The sequence below is a fragment of the Agelaius phoeniceus genome, chromosome 6 (genome assembly GCF_051311805.1).
Source record: "Agelaius phoeniceus isolate bAgePho1 chromosome 6, bAgePho1.hap1, whole genome shotgun sequence".
Lineage (NCBI taxonomy): Eukaryota > Metazoa > Chordata > Aves > Passeriformes > Icteridae > Agelaius > Agelaius phoeniceus.
This window is the reverse complement of record NC_135270.1, coordinates 11,955,152-11,971,967: the sequence shown is the minus strand read 5'-3', so window position 1 is coordinate 11,971,967 and position 16,816 is coordinate 11,955,152. Positions and strand designations below refer to the sequence as shown.

The following is a 16,816-nucleotide window of genomic DNA, read 5'->3' as shown; positions in this document are numbered from 1 at the left end:
CCAAAACAAAAATACACATGTTAAATGCACAAATCTAAACTGTGGAAAACTTCAACAACACAGTGGTCAAGCTAAAAGCTTTACTGGGCTTTAACTGGTGCAGTTATAACAAACTAAGAAACAAGAGTGTGATGTTTTTTAGATACACAAATAACTAACAGCTACAGGCATCTCTGATGGTGTTCTATCTTGTTCTTTAACTATTTTCAATTATTTTTTACTTAAACTTAATGCACCATATAAAGTCTCAATGGTTGGCATCTGTTTCCAGCCCAATTATTTCAGTAAAATTTCACACCAAATACTTTTTCTGCTTCCAAGAAATAAGACTGGGGAGAAAAGGATTTTTTTTTTGGCCTAAACTAAAATTCTACCAAACACTCTTTTAGGCTCAAAATTTACTGAAGGGACAAAACCTGGCCCTGGTGTTTGTGTGATGAATTGGAATTTGTTTATTTAAAGATGAAAACCATAAGAAATCAGACTGAGTGGCCAAGAAGACTTCATCTCAGAAAACCACAGAGTAGATAAAGAGAGTTAAATGGATACTGAGAGTGAGAGAAGGAAGGAGAAAGTTGGAGAGATGATAAGGCAGAGATTCTTCTGGAATAAACCTAGAAGACAGAAAGCATTCTAAAATACCAGAATGTGTCAAATAGAGTAAGCAGGAGGAGTGGCCAATGTCTTGTGAAGGGTTCCTGAGCCACAAGGAAGTGACATGCAGCCCACCACAGAGTCTGACAACACTCCTGGCATCACTGTCCACAGCAGCTGGCAAAAGGAGCCCAACAAAACCCACAGCCTTCCACAGCTGAAGTCAAGGCTCCAGAAAGAAGAGCTGTCATCCCTTTTCCCCCACAAGCATCTGAGAAATCCTCTGCCAGAATGTCTCATCTTCCTTCCAGCTGCTATTCCAGCAACCCAACCCAACACTCTAACATTTAAAAAAGACATTTTCTATCTCACTGAAGATCAATCCAAGTGTCAGATAATGGATTTTCTGGGGTTTTAAATCCTAGAAAACGACACATGAACCACAGTAAAAGGACATGATAAGGACATTTTTCCTACCTTCTATTCTCCCCCCCTTGAATTTCTTTCTGAGTGATTGATTTTATATGCCCAGTAACATTCCTTTGTCTCTTTGTATCCACCGAGGTCTCCCATGGTCCAATGGGGTTTTGCATGCAACTATCCTGAATTTGTATCCAGAATTATGATGAGTTTGTTTTTTCTGCCTCTCAGCTTTCCTCCACAACAGCTTCACACAACCCCACACCACACTGTCACCAAGTGCTGGTCCTGGCTGCAGCAGTGACAGCCCATCACCCACATCCAGCTCAGTGCAAATGTTGTGGTTACTTTGACACCTAGAACACAACACTCCCAGAAAGGAAACAAAGAATTCAAGCTCTGTTCAATGATTGCATTTTTTCATAGTATTCAATCTGCAAAAGATTGAAAACTGAGAACTGTTAGAGACATGAAATCAGGATCTATCTAGTCACTAGCAGATAAGCAATAACCAGCATGTTCTTGGCTCAGTGAGCAGGGATTTAGCTGCCAAATCCCAATCAACACTAATTGGATTGTCCTTGACTTCAGAACGTACCACTGACACCACCGGAGTGATTTATTTCAACAAACACATAGAAATGGAACACAATTCCCAAAACGCCGAGCAGAAGAAAATTAATCTCATCAATACTGATAATGCTATTGTTAGAAATCTTTTTTTTCACTATAGAAGCAAGGAGCATGAAAGTCTCATGCTACTGCAAAGAGGAGTAAGAGGAGAGATGAACCAAAGGAAAACCTCCCACTCACCAGCAGATATTTGCAGGCCACAACTTTCACTGACAGTTATCAAGGCTGGACTGTGAATCTGCTTTTACACATTTTACAAATGATTCCACAGTGACTGTGGTTTTCCTTTGTGAGCACGAGTAATTGGGGAGGTAGTTGGTACTTGAAATTGATGTAAGAGAGCTACCACAGCAGTGTAATTCTCCTCCTTGCTGTTACAAGACAGGACTGTTATGTTTGGGACATTGCAGAAGTTAAATGTCAGTCTCATTGTCCCTCCACTGAAAAATATGATTGTGGTTATAGAAGGCCAGGGCTTACACAGAATTCAGGCTTGCATAACAAACTGTTTGCTCTGAACAGGCTGCAGGAAAAGTGTCTTTTTGTCAGATAATCCACAAAGTTAATCCAGGACAGAACAGGGAAGAAAGAGTTCCTTGACTGCAGTTAAGTCACAAAGATAGGAAATGCTACTTCCCTCAACATAATCTGTGTCCTATTTCAGACCAAATGCAGATAGCTTGCAGAGAAAAAAGCCTCCAGGAATATTTTAGTTTAAAATTAAAGGCTGAAAAAGAAGTATTTTTAGTGTTGTTGTTATTATAATGGCAAGACTGAGTGAGTAAAGAGTCTGAAATCCAAGTTCTTTAGAAATATTCATTACAGACTTGTGAGGGAAAGAAGATCTATATGATCTCTGTTGATTATAACATTTCTCCAAAATGATAAATCCATAAACCAAAATCAATTTTTTAAGTCCACATTATGCACTAGAAGAAACTGCTTGGATATCTTTTAGGAATACATGCTATCAAAAAATACTGGGGGTCTTCCAAGCAGACTTTCAACAGAGCTTTATCTCACCCCCAAAAAAAAACAAAACAACAAAAACAAAACAAAAAACCACCAAACAAACAAACAAACAAACGAACATGACCACAATCGAAACAAACAAAACCACGTGCAATGGAAATTTTTTTTCCTCATTCTGTTTCAGCACAGTATTGTGGAACCTGTTGTATTTGAAAAGTAAAGCACAGGGTTTGGAGGAAGAGATCATTTCATTGACTGGAGCAACTAATTTGTATACAAGTATTTGGGGTGCCATGCCCTAGCAGCCACAGGCACCTAGAACCATCTCCCAGGCACACTCCTGCATTCTGCTCCACTTCCAGCACTGCACCTGATGCTTCATTCCACTGCAGCTGCAAGAATTCCCCTGCCACAATAAGAAGGATTTGGTTTTTGTTGCTTTTTTAATCCCTTTGAGATTTCCCTGGATTGCATTTGAATCAAATTAAGCTGCAGCACAGATAAGAAAGCCACTGAAGTAACAGCTTTATTCCCTTATTTTTCTACATTTTGTTTATACAGAGATTGCATGCCACGGTATCAAGCAATCATCCACTCCTTATACACACACTAGTTCAGTGAAATGCCCAACTGTGAATATACAGCAAATACACCAGAAAATCCTAATGATACTATATTCTTCACAGGCAAAATCTGCTCACAGGGAAAAAAAAAAAACGAATCAGACAACTCCATTTAGAAATTTCTCCCACTCCATCAACAATCACTTGTCTTGTTTCAAAATCCTCTGAGATACAAAGCTATGTTACACAATAAAGGCTTCCCTGAAGAGGAGTTGATAAAAATCAGAACAGAAACAACCACAACAGAGCCTACACATGTTATACCAGCATTTATCAGTTGTGACAACAGCCAAATAAAACTGCTATACTGTTGGAAGCCTTCTGTCCTACACATTGCAACTGCACACAGATTCAAGAACAAATCACTCCTCTGTCCTCTTAGAGCAACCAAACCTCCCAGAAAACATCCTGCTCCACCACACAGGTTTTCTCCTTTAACTTCTGGGTAAAAAACAGCATCCTACAGGAAAGCTGCCACGGGTGTATGGGAAAATTAATCAAATTCAGTCTTTAGACCCTCTCTTCTTTATCCTGTCACCTTTCAGCTGCTGAGCTAAGGAAGACACAGAATGTTCTCTCTTTTACCTTTTCCAAGGAATACCGTATGTAGATTCTAGGGATAGGTTTATGATTAGGGCTTATACCAGCAAAACCAAAAACAAACAAAACAAAAAAGACATTTTCTCATGCCCTTCTGTGATCTTTGCAAACATCTGTGTTCTTCCTAAATCCCATCCACATTCCATTATTCAGACATAATAAATGAGAATTTTTTGGTGAAGCACATCAAACACACTGCAAAATCCATGAAACAATAAAATGCATGAACAGTAAGGGCTCCTGGGATTTCTCCTAGCTGTTATCCTAGAATGCCTACATTTGGTAGCACCTTTGCTCCTTTCAGAGACTTCTGTAAGTGCCTTTTTTAGCCAGTTATGTAACAGCTTTATATTGTGCTGATATGCTGGGGGAAAATGTGGTTATCTACCTCAGCCAAGGTTCAGCTGAAGGCAAAATACACCAAGGTTGATTGCTTTACTCTGAAAAAGTATCACTGTTTGAACAAAAAAAAAAAAAAAGAAAAGGGTTTAGTAAAGCTGAGGGATTTATAAATCTGGTTTCTATAACTCTGTCAGGACACTTAACACGCACTTCTGACAGCAACTACTGCTGCTGCAGTTCTGAGCAGTGGCTCAGAATGAGTTCCTAAAATACACAGCAGCCATTAAAACTATGATCCACTGAAGCTCAGTTTTATGGTGAGACACAGACTGAGCAACCTAAGTGGGAATACAGACCAGTGTACCTGAAAGACAGAAAAAGCTGGGTGAATCAGGTCATCTTCAGCAACACAAAGACTTCTCAACTCCTAAGTGCCTGCAACTCTTCTGACACCTGTCAACAGCAAAGCTCATTCTCCACTCGGGCAGAGCCTCTGTGCAACTTGCCAAGCATGAATAAACTGCCTGTTAGGCAAATTATCCAAGGGCTCCCATCAGTTTCCTTGGAGCATGTAGGGCACAAAGGCACCTCACTAACATCTTTCTGCCCAAGGCTCTAGGAACATTTCAGCTGATAGAAATTCAGGGTGCATTGATCTGTCTTTCAGCATGCTCCTGATCCTCCTTTATGCCAGTACTGGCATTCATCTGACAACCTGATGAGCCAGCATTGTTTGAAAAATGAGCAGGCAAGTAATCCAAGACAATACAGCAACACAGGTTACACACCCAGCAAGAAAGGTCTTTTGGATGGGTCAGCATCCTAAAGTGAGCTGGATCCAAAGGAAGGTTTCACACAATAGGAATGGCAGCACCAGGACTGCTGTAACATCAATTTACACAGGCCAAGACCAGGACAGGAATGGACTTTCACATGTTGATTCCCAAAGGACACACTCTGGTTTATTTGAGGACAATAAAACCCTTCACTTTCCCTGAAGACTATGCTGGATAAAAACTTGTAGCATCAAAGTTGTTCCAAAACAACAAAAATCTACAGATCTGCTCCTAAACTGCATAAACACTGCATTTTAGATATTTACAGCTAATGTTTTTTGAGTAAAGCCAGAAAATCAGCACCTTTATCACATTTTCAGGGGTAAGATATTGGCACATCTAAATAAATCCATATAAGCAGTGAGGGGAGAGCCAGCAGACACAGTGGGGCTTTCCTGGGAGAGCAGTCACTCCTATAAACACCCTTCCCTATAAACCACAAGTGTTTATCATCCAAATGCTTCTGACACAGGTTGGGGGGAAGGGTACAGCATTTTTTTTTGCTTGTTTACACAAAGCTCTTCCACAGATTATGCCTGGGAAAAAAAGAAAAAAAAAAAAACTCTACAAAACATAATTACACTCAACATTAAAATCAAGCACATTAAAACCAGGCCAGAAGGTAGCTGCAGATGAAAAACAAATAGGAAAGGAAAAAAAGGAACATAGTTAAAAATATAAAAGCTTCAAGGGTAGCTAGTCTATAATCCTACAAATGCTTGTCCCTGCTTTTCACATAGAAGAAAGCATAATAAATGCATCGAAAAACTACAGTTTTATAAGAAAAATAAAGGTCAGTACTCCATGTATTATGGGATTGCATGTGGGGGTAAAGGAATTTGGAAAACAATGCATGCCTAGTCTTCAACAGAATGTTGTTCCTTCAAGCATTTTTCTTATGAAGCATTAAAGTAGCAACAAGCAGTTTAAATAATAAAGTCTAAACAATTACTTTCTGGGCATGACCTTTTTAAATTAAGATTCAGGAGTTATTTCTGAATCTGCTCAATTTCACCAGGCAAGCAATTCTACCAAACTTCATGAAACGATTTATGTATGGGAAGTTAAACACATACTTAAATGCTAGAGATGAGGGCATTTTACAGACATAAAGCTTTCCAATGCAATCTGTAACTTCACTTCAATGAAGTAAGCAGCCTATTTGATTTGTCTTCTTTAAAAGCACATCTGGGTTTTTCGGTTGCTTCTTTGTTTTGATTTGGGTTCTCTCTACTTTGTCAGGGAAAATGTTCCAAACAGGAGAGAGGTAAAAGGAATGGTCTTTATTTTTAAAATAAAATACTTCCCATTTCACATGGCTTGATTTTGACAGTACAATTAGGACAAACCTACTATCAAATGGGATGGGAGGGGTAACCAGGACGTAATTAATGGAATAACAATTGCAGAATAGTAAAATCCAAGAGACCCTAGCAGAACTTTGTAAGACACTGCATATTTAAACATGCAAATATAACGGTTTCTCTAAAAATTATATTTCTTTTTAAAAAATTCCATAATCCGAGTTTATTAGCTGCACTTTTTGAATGAACAGATACAGACTACACGCAATTGCTACTTCAAAGAATTACTCTGAGTAACAAACTTGAGTGTTGCTTGGTTTATGCATAGTCAAATAAATTAGGGAACATTCGACTGTTTAAAATATTGTTTATTAACAACATACATTCAAAGGAGCGCTCTGAAATACGCAGCACAAACACATTCCAGTTGACAATCACTTCGTTTTCCAAACACTGATTTGAGATCTCTGCAGCAACAAAGCTGGTACCATAACGGAGAGTTACGTAACACAAACCACTCTCTCTTTGCCCACAAAACGACAGCAGATAACACCACTTCCCTTTCCCCCAGCAGCCAGCACTCAGTATCCCGAGGCTTTAGGAAGAGCACCCATTCCATGCCCGTTCGGCGCTACGGCGCTGCCCGGGGGACACGCGGCGCCGCTCAACAGGCGATGGATGAGCGGCGAGACGGGCAAGCCCCGCCGCTGGCCGAACGCAGCCTTTGTTCTCCCGGGAGGCGCGGCTGTCGCGCCCCAGCCGGCGGGACACAGGTGGGGACCGGCGGCTCCGGCCCTGCCCCGCGGCTCCGGCCGCCGGGCCCGGCACGGCCGCGGGCCCCGTTTGAACCTGCCCGCGCTTCGGGGAAGGAGCCGCCGCCGCTCCCGGCGGGCGGGGCGGGCCGGGCTGCCCCGACCGGGCGGTGCGGGAGCCCCTCCGCTTCCCCCCTCGGGGAAGGGGGATTAACCCTTGGCTCGCCCCGCTGCCCTCACCCCCTCCTCCCCCGGCCGGACGCGCGCCCCGTGTGCGCCGCAGTCTCCTCCTCCCGCGGCCCGGCCGGAGGCGGGCGGGGGCCGGGGCCGGGCAGGAGCGCGGGGAGCGGCCAGGCACGGCGGGGCAGCGCTGCGCGCAGCCACACCTACCTGTCTTCTCGTGGTCATAGCCCACCACGATGAAGTAGTCTGCCAGCCTGGCCATGGCTGCGCGGGGCGCGCCTCGGCCTCACCACCCCAGCGGCTGCGGCGGCGGCTCGGGGCAGGCTCAGCATCCTCCGCTCCGCGCCCGCCGCAGGAGGAACGGCACCACCTCAGCCATGTTGGAGGCGCGGGCACGCCGTGCGCCTGCGCGCCGCCCGGACCGCTCGCCGTGACCCCGGGGCTGGGCGGGGGCTGGGGCTGGGGCGGCCCGGCTGTCCCGCAGTGCCGCTGCCCCGGGCCGGCCGCCGTGCCGGGACGCCGCTGCCAGCGCCGCGGCCTCCCTTCGCAGCCCCCCGCGGGCGGGGAGGGTCCGGCGGGGGAGGTCCGCGCCCCGCCCGAGCGGGGCTTTGTCTCCCGGCAGCCTACCCCAGTGCGGTGGCCGCCTGGGGGGCAGCGGGTCCGGAGCCCGTTCCCCTTACAAAAGACACTGGCGGCGGCTCGGAACACTCTGCGTGCCCGGGGAGACCCTAGTGTTTGAGCGGGGCTGCACCTCGCCGCTGCTGCCTGAAGCTGCCGGGGCCGGGCATCGCCCTCACCGAGGCTCCGCGGAAATGGAAGCCGGCAGCGAGATAACGGCGGCCCCGCCAGCCCGGCCTGGGCAATCGGGGATTGCCCGTCCCGAATGTGTCCCGGACACGTTTTGTCCGGGGTTTTCGGGACGTGCCGCCGCGGGGGGAGCCGTGCCGCGGCCCCGCTGGGCTCTGTGGCGGTGCCGAGGGTCGGCGCGGGGGTCTCGGCCCCGGCCCCCTCACAGCAGCACCCACGGCCCGGAGCGGGCTGTGCTGCCCGGCCCGGCCCGGCCCTGCTGCTCCCCGCGGCTGGCGGCGCCGGGGCCGAGCCTGGCAGGGCACTGGCCGGCGGTGCCTCGGCGTGACCCGCGTGGCCCCGGACGTGCTGGCCCGGGCGCGGGCGGTGGCCGCTGGGGCACTCAGCGAGCCGCGCCGGGAGCTGCCGTGGTGCTGTTTATAACGTGCAGATAGGTAGGCACCTTCTGGACCGCGGCCCTCGAAAGCTCGGTGGACTTTGCCAGCAGTCGCGGAGATGCTGAGGATAAAGGAGCAGACAGTACAGCGCTTGGGTAGCTGGCGGAGCCTGCAAAAACCACTCTGATAAGCTTCTATGTACGTCCCGTTTGACAGCACAGAGAGAAGAACCAGCGCGGAGGACGTGGGTGGCATTCCAGCGAGGAGCAGTCGTAGGTGCCGGGCTGGGTGTGGAAGTGCAGCAAACTGGATTTGCTCCTGACGAGGGACCCAGCAGACAGTCAGAAGTGGTCTCAGAGACATTTCTGTTTCAAACATGCTGTTCTTACACCTCTTAGCTGGAACATAGTGATGCAGTGTCTTGCTGATAAGCCAGATGCAAATTGGTCAGGAAGCTTCAAGCAGTGTTCCCGCTTGTGCCTTCTCAGTGGAGGGCAGAGGTTGACATCTCCTCGAAGTCATTAGCTTCGTGATTTAGCTGTTTTGAAGCAAATGACATGTGTAAGGATCCAATCCTAATACATTTCCTTGTTTAGGAGTAAAGAAAAATGTGTCATATATACATCAAAAAGATTGACCATACTTTTTTAGAAAGAGATGCACTCTATGGGGTCAGTCACTTCTAGGTAGGAGTTAGGTTAAGTCATGCAGGACTTTGGTAAGTTATGCATAGGCATTTTGGTTGCAGGACACAGTAACAGTTCACAGAAGCAAAGGATAATGTTCTGTACAGCTAAACCTGGAGGGAAAGTTTAAAGACACTAAGAAATTACCTAATTTGGAGCTGAAATGGGTCCTTAGAGTTATCATATCTGCACTCATAAAAAGATTCAATATGCAATAACAAATCTCAATAGGAAAATCTCACTGCTCTTTTATCACAGCACCTCTAGTAGGAGAGAATCACTCACACCTTTCCCAGAGCATTAATAAATGCTCAAGAGCAATAAATAAATGTTCAAGAGCAAGATGTTTATTTAGTGCTCACTTTACAGCCTTGCTCCTTTTGCCTTCTAGATCAGTACAGCCAAAGTTTATAAAGTTTATAAGAAGTGACACATCTTAAATAAGAAATAGGAAGTGTAGTTGAGCTTATTTATTTCACAGAAACACAGAAGGTTTTGGGTCAGGAGGGATCTTACAGATCATCCTGTTCCAACCCCCTTGCTACAGGCAGTGACACATGCCACTAGACCAGGTTGCTCAGACCCATCCAACCACACCACAAACACTTCCAGGGATGTGGCATCCACAGCTTCTCTGGGCAACTTCCCTTAAGAATAGAGCAATCTTATGTTCTTATAGGACAAATGAAGAAGTGGAGCAGACACAGTGTTTGCTCACCTAAATTCCAATGAAAAGTGAAACTGAATGCTCATCCAGACCACCCAACCTGAATTGCCTCACTTGCAGCAGGGTAACCAAGCTCCTCACAGGAGAAGCAGGGGCTCACAGAGAACACCGAGGCACAGGTCTCCACAAGCCCCTAGTCACGTACTTACCCCAGGGGAAGAATTGCAAGGCTGCAGCCTCTCCAAGAGCCTGAAAGCATTCAAGGGACCAAGTTGCCACACTCACATTGTGCCCTTGCCAACAACAAGGTGTGAATGTTCACAATACCTTCTACACTTCACGCCCCCTTCAGGAAACAGGGAATTCAGACTCTGCCAACCCATGCCAGAACAGGGCAGTAGCCATGACCCTGACCAGATTTCCCCTACTAATAGACATCCCCCACTCACTTGGGAGACTCTGTTTGGTGTACACCAAAGCACCTCCAGCAGGACTACCAAAATGTCACTGTGCTCTTGGCACAGAGAGAACTGGCTGGGTGCAGGCACTAACAGTAAGGTTTTTCTGTGTGGAGCTTGATTGAGGTTTTAGATCCTTCAGGGGGTGCCATTCTTCTATTAGTATTATCTTTCTGCTGATTTCACAGAGCCTGAAATACAATTAAGTCTATTCATGCTCATGGCATATGAATTCAGAACAATTTGTTTAAACAAAGTGAAACATGCAAAGGCACTTCCACTGGCTTCAAACAACAGTTTTCTTCCATAATCAGCACAGAATATTTGCCTCACACTGATTCCCCATTGCTACCCACAGATTTTAGACCTTTTCTTTTCAAATAAATCTCAGCCTGAATAAAATGCTCTATAAACAGTAATTCATCTTCACCACATCCCTGCCAGAGCAGATACTTGTTGTAAGGTCTTCTGTATGGGAACACCAAGAGGTTGAATGGTACACCCAGATAAGCAGTAAACAGGAGCTGGCTGCTCCTCCAGGCCAGCTTCCCACCATGGATGGAGCAGCATCCAGGAGACCCTGCACTTCACATCACACACTGCTCTTGCTGAACTGCTTGGCACTGCCTGACTCACAGCTCGTGAATGATATTGCTATGGAACATTCTGTGGAACTGTTTTTTTTTTTTTTTTTTTTAGGAAATAACTATTTGTGGCATAATTTTTTAAAAATTCGTCACTGTTACAGCACAGTACCAATTCAGTGACTATTGCTCATTTCCAAACTGCATGAGAATGCAAGTTCATAGAAAGAACAAGATGAGCCTCTGAACAAAGAACATGATGTTTTGTGGTAGATTTGAAACAGCTTTACCTGCTGACGCCCTTTCACAAATCACATAATCAACAAACTGATCATTTATGTGTCAGAGTTTGCCACCTCATGAATTTGCATGAAGTAATTTTGTATCACTGAGAGGATAGTTACAGTCAGTATGGAAGAAACGTGAGAGTTGTGTTACTACTGTTATTACTATCCCTAAATCGAGATAGAATTTTTTTCTGCATTGTTTGGCTCAGGGTATACAAAATACACTTCCCGTTTAAGCCAAAGATTTTAATGAGGGATTTTCCAGCATTTGAGGAAACGTGAGAATTTTTTTTTTTTTTTTTACTGGAATGGGAGACTCAATTTGAGTCAAAGCAATGCTTATCACATAAAATCCTGCCTTCTCATTCGGAAAAAGTTAGGTTCAGTTTCAACTTCTGCTAATCAAGGAAATGCTTGAACTCGCACGAGCTTGAGCTGCCTCATGAGGTCTCTAAAATCCAGCCAGTCGTGCAGCTCCGGGCATGATACGGTCCCGTTCTAGACCATTTTATTTTCCCATCTCTTCCTCCCTGTGTTTCCTCCCCAAGCCTCTCGCTCTGCGCTCCGGAGCACGGTCCGAGGCGCGGGCAGCGGGGCTGCGGCTCCGCGGAGCTGCGGGCGGCAGGGACGGGATGAGCCGGGGCAGCCGCGCCGGCTGCGGGCGCTCGGCCGGGCAGGTGCGGCGGGCAGGGCTCCGGCCCGGGGGAACCGCCTCGCCCCGCGGAGCCGCGCAGGGCGCTCGGGGCAGAGGGGCGGCCGGCTGATGCCATGGGGAGCAGCGACAGGCAGCGCTGGCCCTCCCCGCCGGCCGGGTGATGGTAGCTCCCCGGCCAGCCTGTCCCGCACAGGTAGGTGCCGGAGACAGGAGGCTCCAGGTATCTGGACTCTGCTGGAGAGCCGGGGGAGGGAGGGAGAGAGCACCTTAGACCGAGTGAGCCGTGCATAGGAAAGTTTCTGTCATCCCCCTGCACATACCTCTCCGGGGTGTTGTTATACGCCGCGGTTATCTAGAAAGGCAGAGTCACGAGCACACACTCACTCACCTGACTTTTGAAACACTTTGCTTGGGGCAAGATGCGAGAGAAACATCTCACTACTCATTCCTTCCTGCCGAGCGTCCCTCGCTGGCCAGGGGACCGTGTTGCCCCAGGGCGCAGATCTCCCGGGGAATTTCCCTCGGTGCCGCCGAATTTGCACTGCGACAAGTCAGCGGAGACACGCTCCATCCGCTGCTGGCTGCCAGCACCCCCTGCGAAGCCGGACCGCTGCATTTCTGAAGCGTCACGGAGCAAAGATGTTAAAGACTGTAAAAACACCAACAACAAGGTGGCCACACTGAGGTTTCGCTGCTGGCCAGCCGAGAGAGTGCTGTTAGAGATCCCGATCCTGCACCGGTTCAGCTTTCTGACCGGGAAGTAACTGCACTCACATCCGTGAGGTTTGCGGATTGGGAACGGCACAAGGCACGGCGGATCTTCCCAGCCCCGTAACCCCAGGCGTTTCAGTGACCCCGTGTTTGCCCCAAAGCTATGCCACTTGCTCTGTTCCAAGGCACAGAACTGGGCTCTGACCTTCATCTGCCAAAACCATTTGAATCGTGATCTACTTGAATCGATCCAGTAAATCAAATTCATTTTGTTAGATAAAAAATGCACCCAAGTTTAGTCATAAATATTAATGATGCCCGATTTGCCACCTCATTACTTATGTAAAGAAGGCTGTCATTCCAGTTACTCATTATAAATTCACGTTGTCCAAATATGGGTTTAGTTTTGGAACTTTGATATTTGATGGATTTTCATGGATTTTGGAATGGATTGAATCTGGTTTCCACTCCCCTGCTTTCACCCACCTGAGGCTAAGATATCTAGAATGAGAAATTATTCTACAGACAGCATAAATATATTTATATTTTGGCGGTTAAAACCTCTGTCCCCAATAAAACAGGCTGAGGGGCTCATCGGATTTTGCTAGTTGTGCCATGACTCAGAATCCTAAAAGCTGCCGTTATAATTAACAAAATACCAAGGGGGTTGTTTAAGATAATTTTCAATAATCCTCTTATTCCCCCCCCCCCTCCCCACAATGTTGCCCCCAATCCAGGTCAGAATGCTCAAGGAGTGCTTGAAATGTGGGGGTGGGGGGGTGCCAAAAGAGAGCTCGCCCAGCCACGCCAAGGTCCACCCACTTCTCAGCGCGCTCTATAAAAGCGAGCAGAGGAGCGCAGTGCTCGGCAGTGATTACTTCACACACACACACACACACAAAGGAGGAGTTCTCGCTCCTCAGGAAACCCTGCAAGCTCGGATCGCTACTACAAAAACATTTGTCTCAGTGGATTATCCTCACTGTCAGGTAAGAACTATTTTTTTTTTCCGTCCTTGGCAACAACAAAAGATTCAGGGGAGGTGGAACGCAAGTAAAACTCTACTAAATTTGGACTGTTTGGAAGAGTTTGGAGTTATGCTGTGGAGTCTTGCACTGGCTCTTGGCATCAGCTGCAGTTTACAACATAAGATCCAGACCTAGCTGGTTCTGCGTGTGAAGTGGGAAGAGGAGCTATCAGGGAATAAACTTCCCGGCAGCAAAACACTTGCTGGAGTTTGAAAACGATGCGTCCGATAGCCAGCTGTCTCTGATCTTATGGGTTTGCTAAATCCTAGTGCAAGCCGCTGGGGGTATTCTGGAAATCCTGCTGGTTTTCAGCCGCCTCTGCAACTAAACTCTCGACAAACGTAAACTTTGGAGGCTCTGTTATTTACTCTGTGATAAGTTGTTGAGCAAATATTAGCTTCTGGTTCATATCAGACACAAAGTCCCCGGTAGCCTGGGGGCTCTGCGAGGGAAGGAGCTCTCTGGAATCACTAGGAATAAAGGACAGTCCTTACTTGACTTTTATTAGCAAGCGTGCTTATACTTCTTCTCTTTTCCTTCCAGCAGGAGCCCAGCCAGAATGAAACTAGTTCACGTAGCCCTGCTCTATCTCGGCTCTGTGACCTTCTTCGGGGTGGATGCTGCAAGGGTGGACGTAGCGACAGAGTTCAAAAGAAAGTGAGTATCGGAGCGCGCCCTCCTGCCAGCGCCCCGCGCCGCGCGTGGAGCTGCCGAGCCCCCGCGCCTGGCTCCGGCAGCGGTCAGAGGCACTGCTGGATTCCCTGCAGGAATTGCTCAGCTCCTTAAAGGCCTCGTGCCCTTTCAGAAAACACTGGGGGGAGGAGAAGAAAAAAAAAAAAGAAAAAAAAAAAAGAAAAAATCTCGGAGCTGGCAAAGATTTTCGCCCCTCGAATCTATTTGGTTTGGCTCCCGCCCTGCAGACTTGCGATAACAGGCTCTCCTCTTCCCTTGTGCTCTTTCAGATGGACGAAATGGGCATTAAGCCGAGCCAAGCGGGACGTGAAGCCTGCGGGCTTGCTCCGAGGGCTGGGGGCAGCCGCCGACGTGCTGCCTCTCATACGCACCCAGGACGTGAAGGAGGATTCCCGAGTCTCGCCTTCCAGGTAAATTCCAGCCCTTCCTGGGCTCGGGCACTTGCTCGAGGCAGTGGAAAGTTTCGGGGTCCCCTGGTTTCCGGGTGTTCAGGGTTATTCTTGCTGTCGATCCTCCCCGCCCCAGAGGCAGGTCCTGCCCGGGCTGCCCATCGCGCTGAAAGCAGCCTCCCGCCTTCCTTTCCCCGCGCTCTTTAGCTGGCGGGAGATAGTAGCGCCTTTGCTGCGAAAGTCAGATATAAATAGTAACTTGAGCCCTGGATGCTTAGGAAAAAGTAACAGCCGTAAAACGGCGGGGCCTCTCCTCGTATGGGCAGCCGGCTCTGCTCGGCGCTCCCGCGGAGGGCACAGCCGGGACTGCTGGGGGGCAGCCGGGCACCGTCGGGACGAGCCCGTCTCCAGCTGGGGCTCCCTGCCCTGCAGACCCTCCCCTTCCCTCGCCCACCGGGTCCCCTCCTCCGGGCCCCCACGGCGCTCTTCTCATGCCCGCTCTCTCTCTTCCTGCAGCAACCGGGAGGATGCTCACATCCGCGTCAAGCGCTACCGCCAGAGCATTAACAGATTCCCCCACTTCCAAACAAAGGCGTGCCGCTTCGGGACGTGCACGGTGCATTGGCTGGTCGACGAGCTCCACAGGGCGGCCGTCAACGATAGGAACGATGCCGCCCCCCCAAACAAGATCAGCCCCCAGGGCTACGGCCGCCGGCGGCGTTCCCTTCCCGAGCCCCGCAGCCCAGCGCGCTCCCCCAGCTCCGGGCGGCGCCCAAGGACGCGCCGGGCGCAGCCCCTCGCCGCCTTCCTCGGCGTCTGAAGCGCCGCAGGACCCGGCCGAGGCCGCCTCGACGGATGGACTGAGACTGAGGCACGGGCTGAGATCCGCCAGGATTCGCGGAGAGCGCCTGCCCGGGCGGGACCCCGGCGCGCCCTCCGGGGGGAGCTGAGAAGGGCAGCGGACGCTGCGCCCCCCGCCCGCCACGGACTCCGGCCCTGCCCGGGCCGGGCACCGCCGGCTCCCGCAGCCGCCGCCGCCCGCGACGCGAAGGCGCCGCCGCTGCTCCCGGGGGGCCGGGCGGCCCTGGCCGCCCTCCCGCGCCCCGCCGCCCCAAGGAGGGGATGCTCAGGGGGGGACCCGCCGGTGGGCGACGGGCCCCGGCCTCGCCCTCCGCCCCCGAGGGTTGGAGGGTGCGCGTCAGCCGTGGGCAAGGACAGCCGCCCACATCTGCTCTACCCTCTGCGTTATGTGCACCCGGCAGGGAATCGGACACTCATTAGTCCCTGCGGGGACTGCGATATACTTGAACGTCACAGAGAGGAAAAGTGCAATTGTACGTGGTTTTTGTTAATTATAAGTGCGGTGTGTGTGGATCACGAGATATGCATTGGTATTTAAGATTGTTCTGTGCCATGTCTTTTTTTTTTTTTGAAAAAATATATTTTATTTTTATACGGTTTATATATATATATATATATATATTGCATAAGGGCATTTTAAAACATTGTATCCCTTCTATTTTTCATATCGTGAATGTCAAACGTTAAACTCTTTTTCCATACCTTTTTTTATCTTGCATTCCAGACTGGTGAAAGATATAGAGAATGTATCAGCTGTTCTCCATGGGTAATATGTGAAATAAAATAAACACAATTACATAAAACACTTCAGTTATGTTGTCTTTAGTGGGGGCAGTGGTCAAGATGAATCATTTCTCACTGTGTTCAGTCCTACTCATGCTAAGCTAGAATGGCAGTCCTGGGACAGACCAAAAGTCTTCCCTTGCAAACTTTGTTAGCAGCCACCTTATCTCGTCAAATGGAGTAAACTCCGAGCCAGCAATGCATCCTAAAATTCCAGGGCAGGTCTGTGGAGAAGGCTCTAAGGCTCTTTTTCTGCCCACACGTTCAAGCCAGGGCTGAAACGTGTCACAGCTTGGATTGATCGTGCAAGTTTATTTTTTGCCCTAATTAATCAGAGAAACAACTGCACACTTCAACATTGCACAACAAAGTAACAGATTTATTGAGGCAGCACGTTCCAAAAATGGTCATGGCAGCTTCCAAGGTTATTTATGTTGAAGGATTTCCTGGGCCACAGTTCAGGTTAAAGTTAAACGGTGACCGGTTCAGTGCAGGGAGAACATTTTGGATAAAAGCTTAGCATGAGGGATTTTGTTGTCTTGTTCTTTTTTGTTGTTTTGTTTTGTTCTCT

At 48.5% G+C, this 16,816-nt stretch overlaps 3 protein-coding genes across 9 annotated transcripts in view; 1 reads left to right on the top strand and 2 right to left on the bottom strand.

The window, feature by feature from the left end:
* SBF2 (SET binding factor 2) overlaps positions 1–7,673 on the bottom strand; it is a 231,713-nt gene extending 224,040 nt beyond the window's left edge. For all 6 annotated transcript variants that reach the window (XM_077179816.1, XM_077179818.1, XM_077179820.1 and 3 more), the window contains exon 1: positions 7,467–7,673. In XM_077179816.1, coding sequence (XP_077035931.1) covers positions 7,467–7,521 — 55 coding nt within the window. In that variant the 5' untranslated portion in view covers positions 7,522–7,673. The remainder of the gene's footprint in view (positions 1–7,466) is intronic.
* Positions 7,674–8,861: 1,188 nt separating this feature from the next.
* Positions 8,862–13,279, bottom strand: LOC143694330 (uncharacterized). Its single transcript, XM_077179823.1, has 2 exons — positions 12,169–13,279; positions 8,862–8,981 (listed from the first exon to the last, which is right to left on the bottom strand). Exon 1 carries the CDS (start codon positions 12,757–12,759, stop codon positions 12,223–12,225), a length of 537 nt encoding a protein of 178 aa, XP_077035938.1. The 5' UTR covers positions 12,760–13,279; the 3' UTR covers positions 8,862–8,981; positions 12,169–12,222.
* ADM (adrenomedullin) lies at positions 13,207–16,255 on the top strand. Of its 2 annotated transcripts, none has more exons than XM_054635838.2 (4): positions 13,207–13,480; positions 14,066–14,176; positions 14,482–14,622; positions 15,118–16,255. In XM_054635838.2, exons 2-4 carry the CDS (start codon positions 14,079–14,081, stop codon positions 15,419–15,421), a joined length of 543 nt encoding a protein of 180 aa, XP_054491813.2. In that variant the 5' UTR covers positions 13,207–13,480; positions 14,066–14,078; the 3' UTR covers positions 15,422–16,255. The 2 variants fall into 2 exon arrangements, with proteins under 2 accessions (XP_054491813.2, XP_077035937.1); XM_077179822.1 differs by having other exon boundaries at positions 13,212–13,480; positions 14,063–14,176.
* Positions 16,256–16,816: the final 561 nt, after the last annotated feature.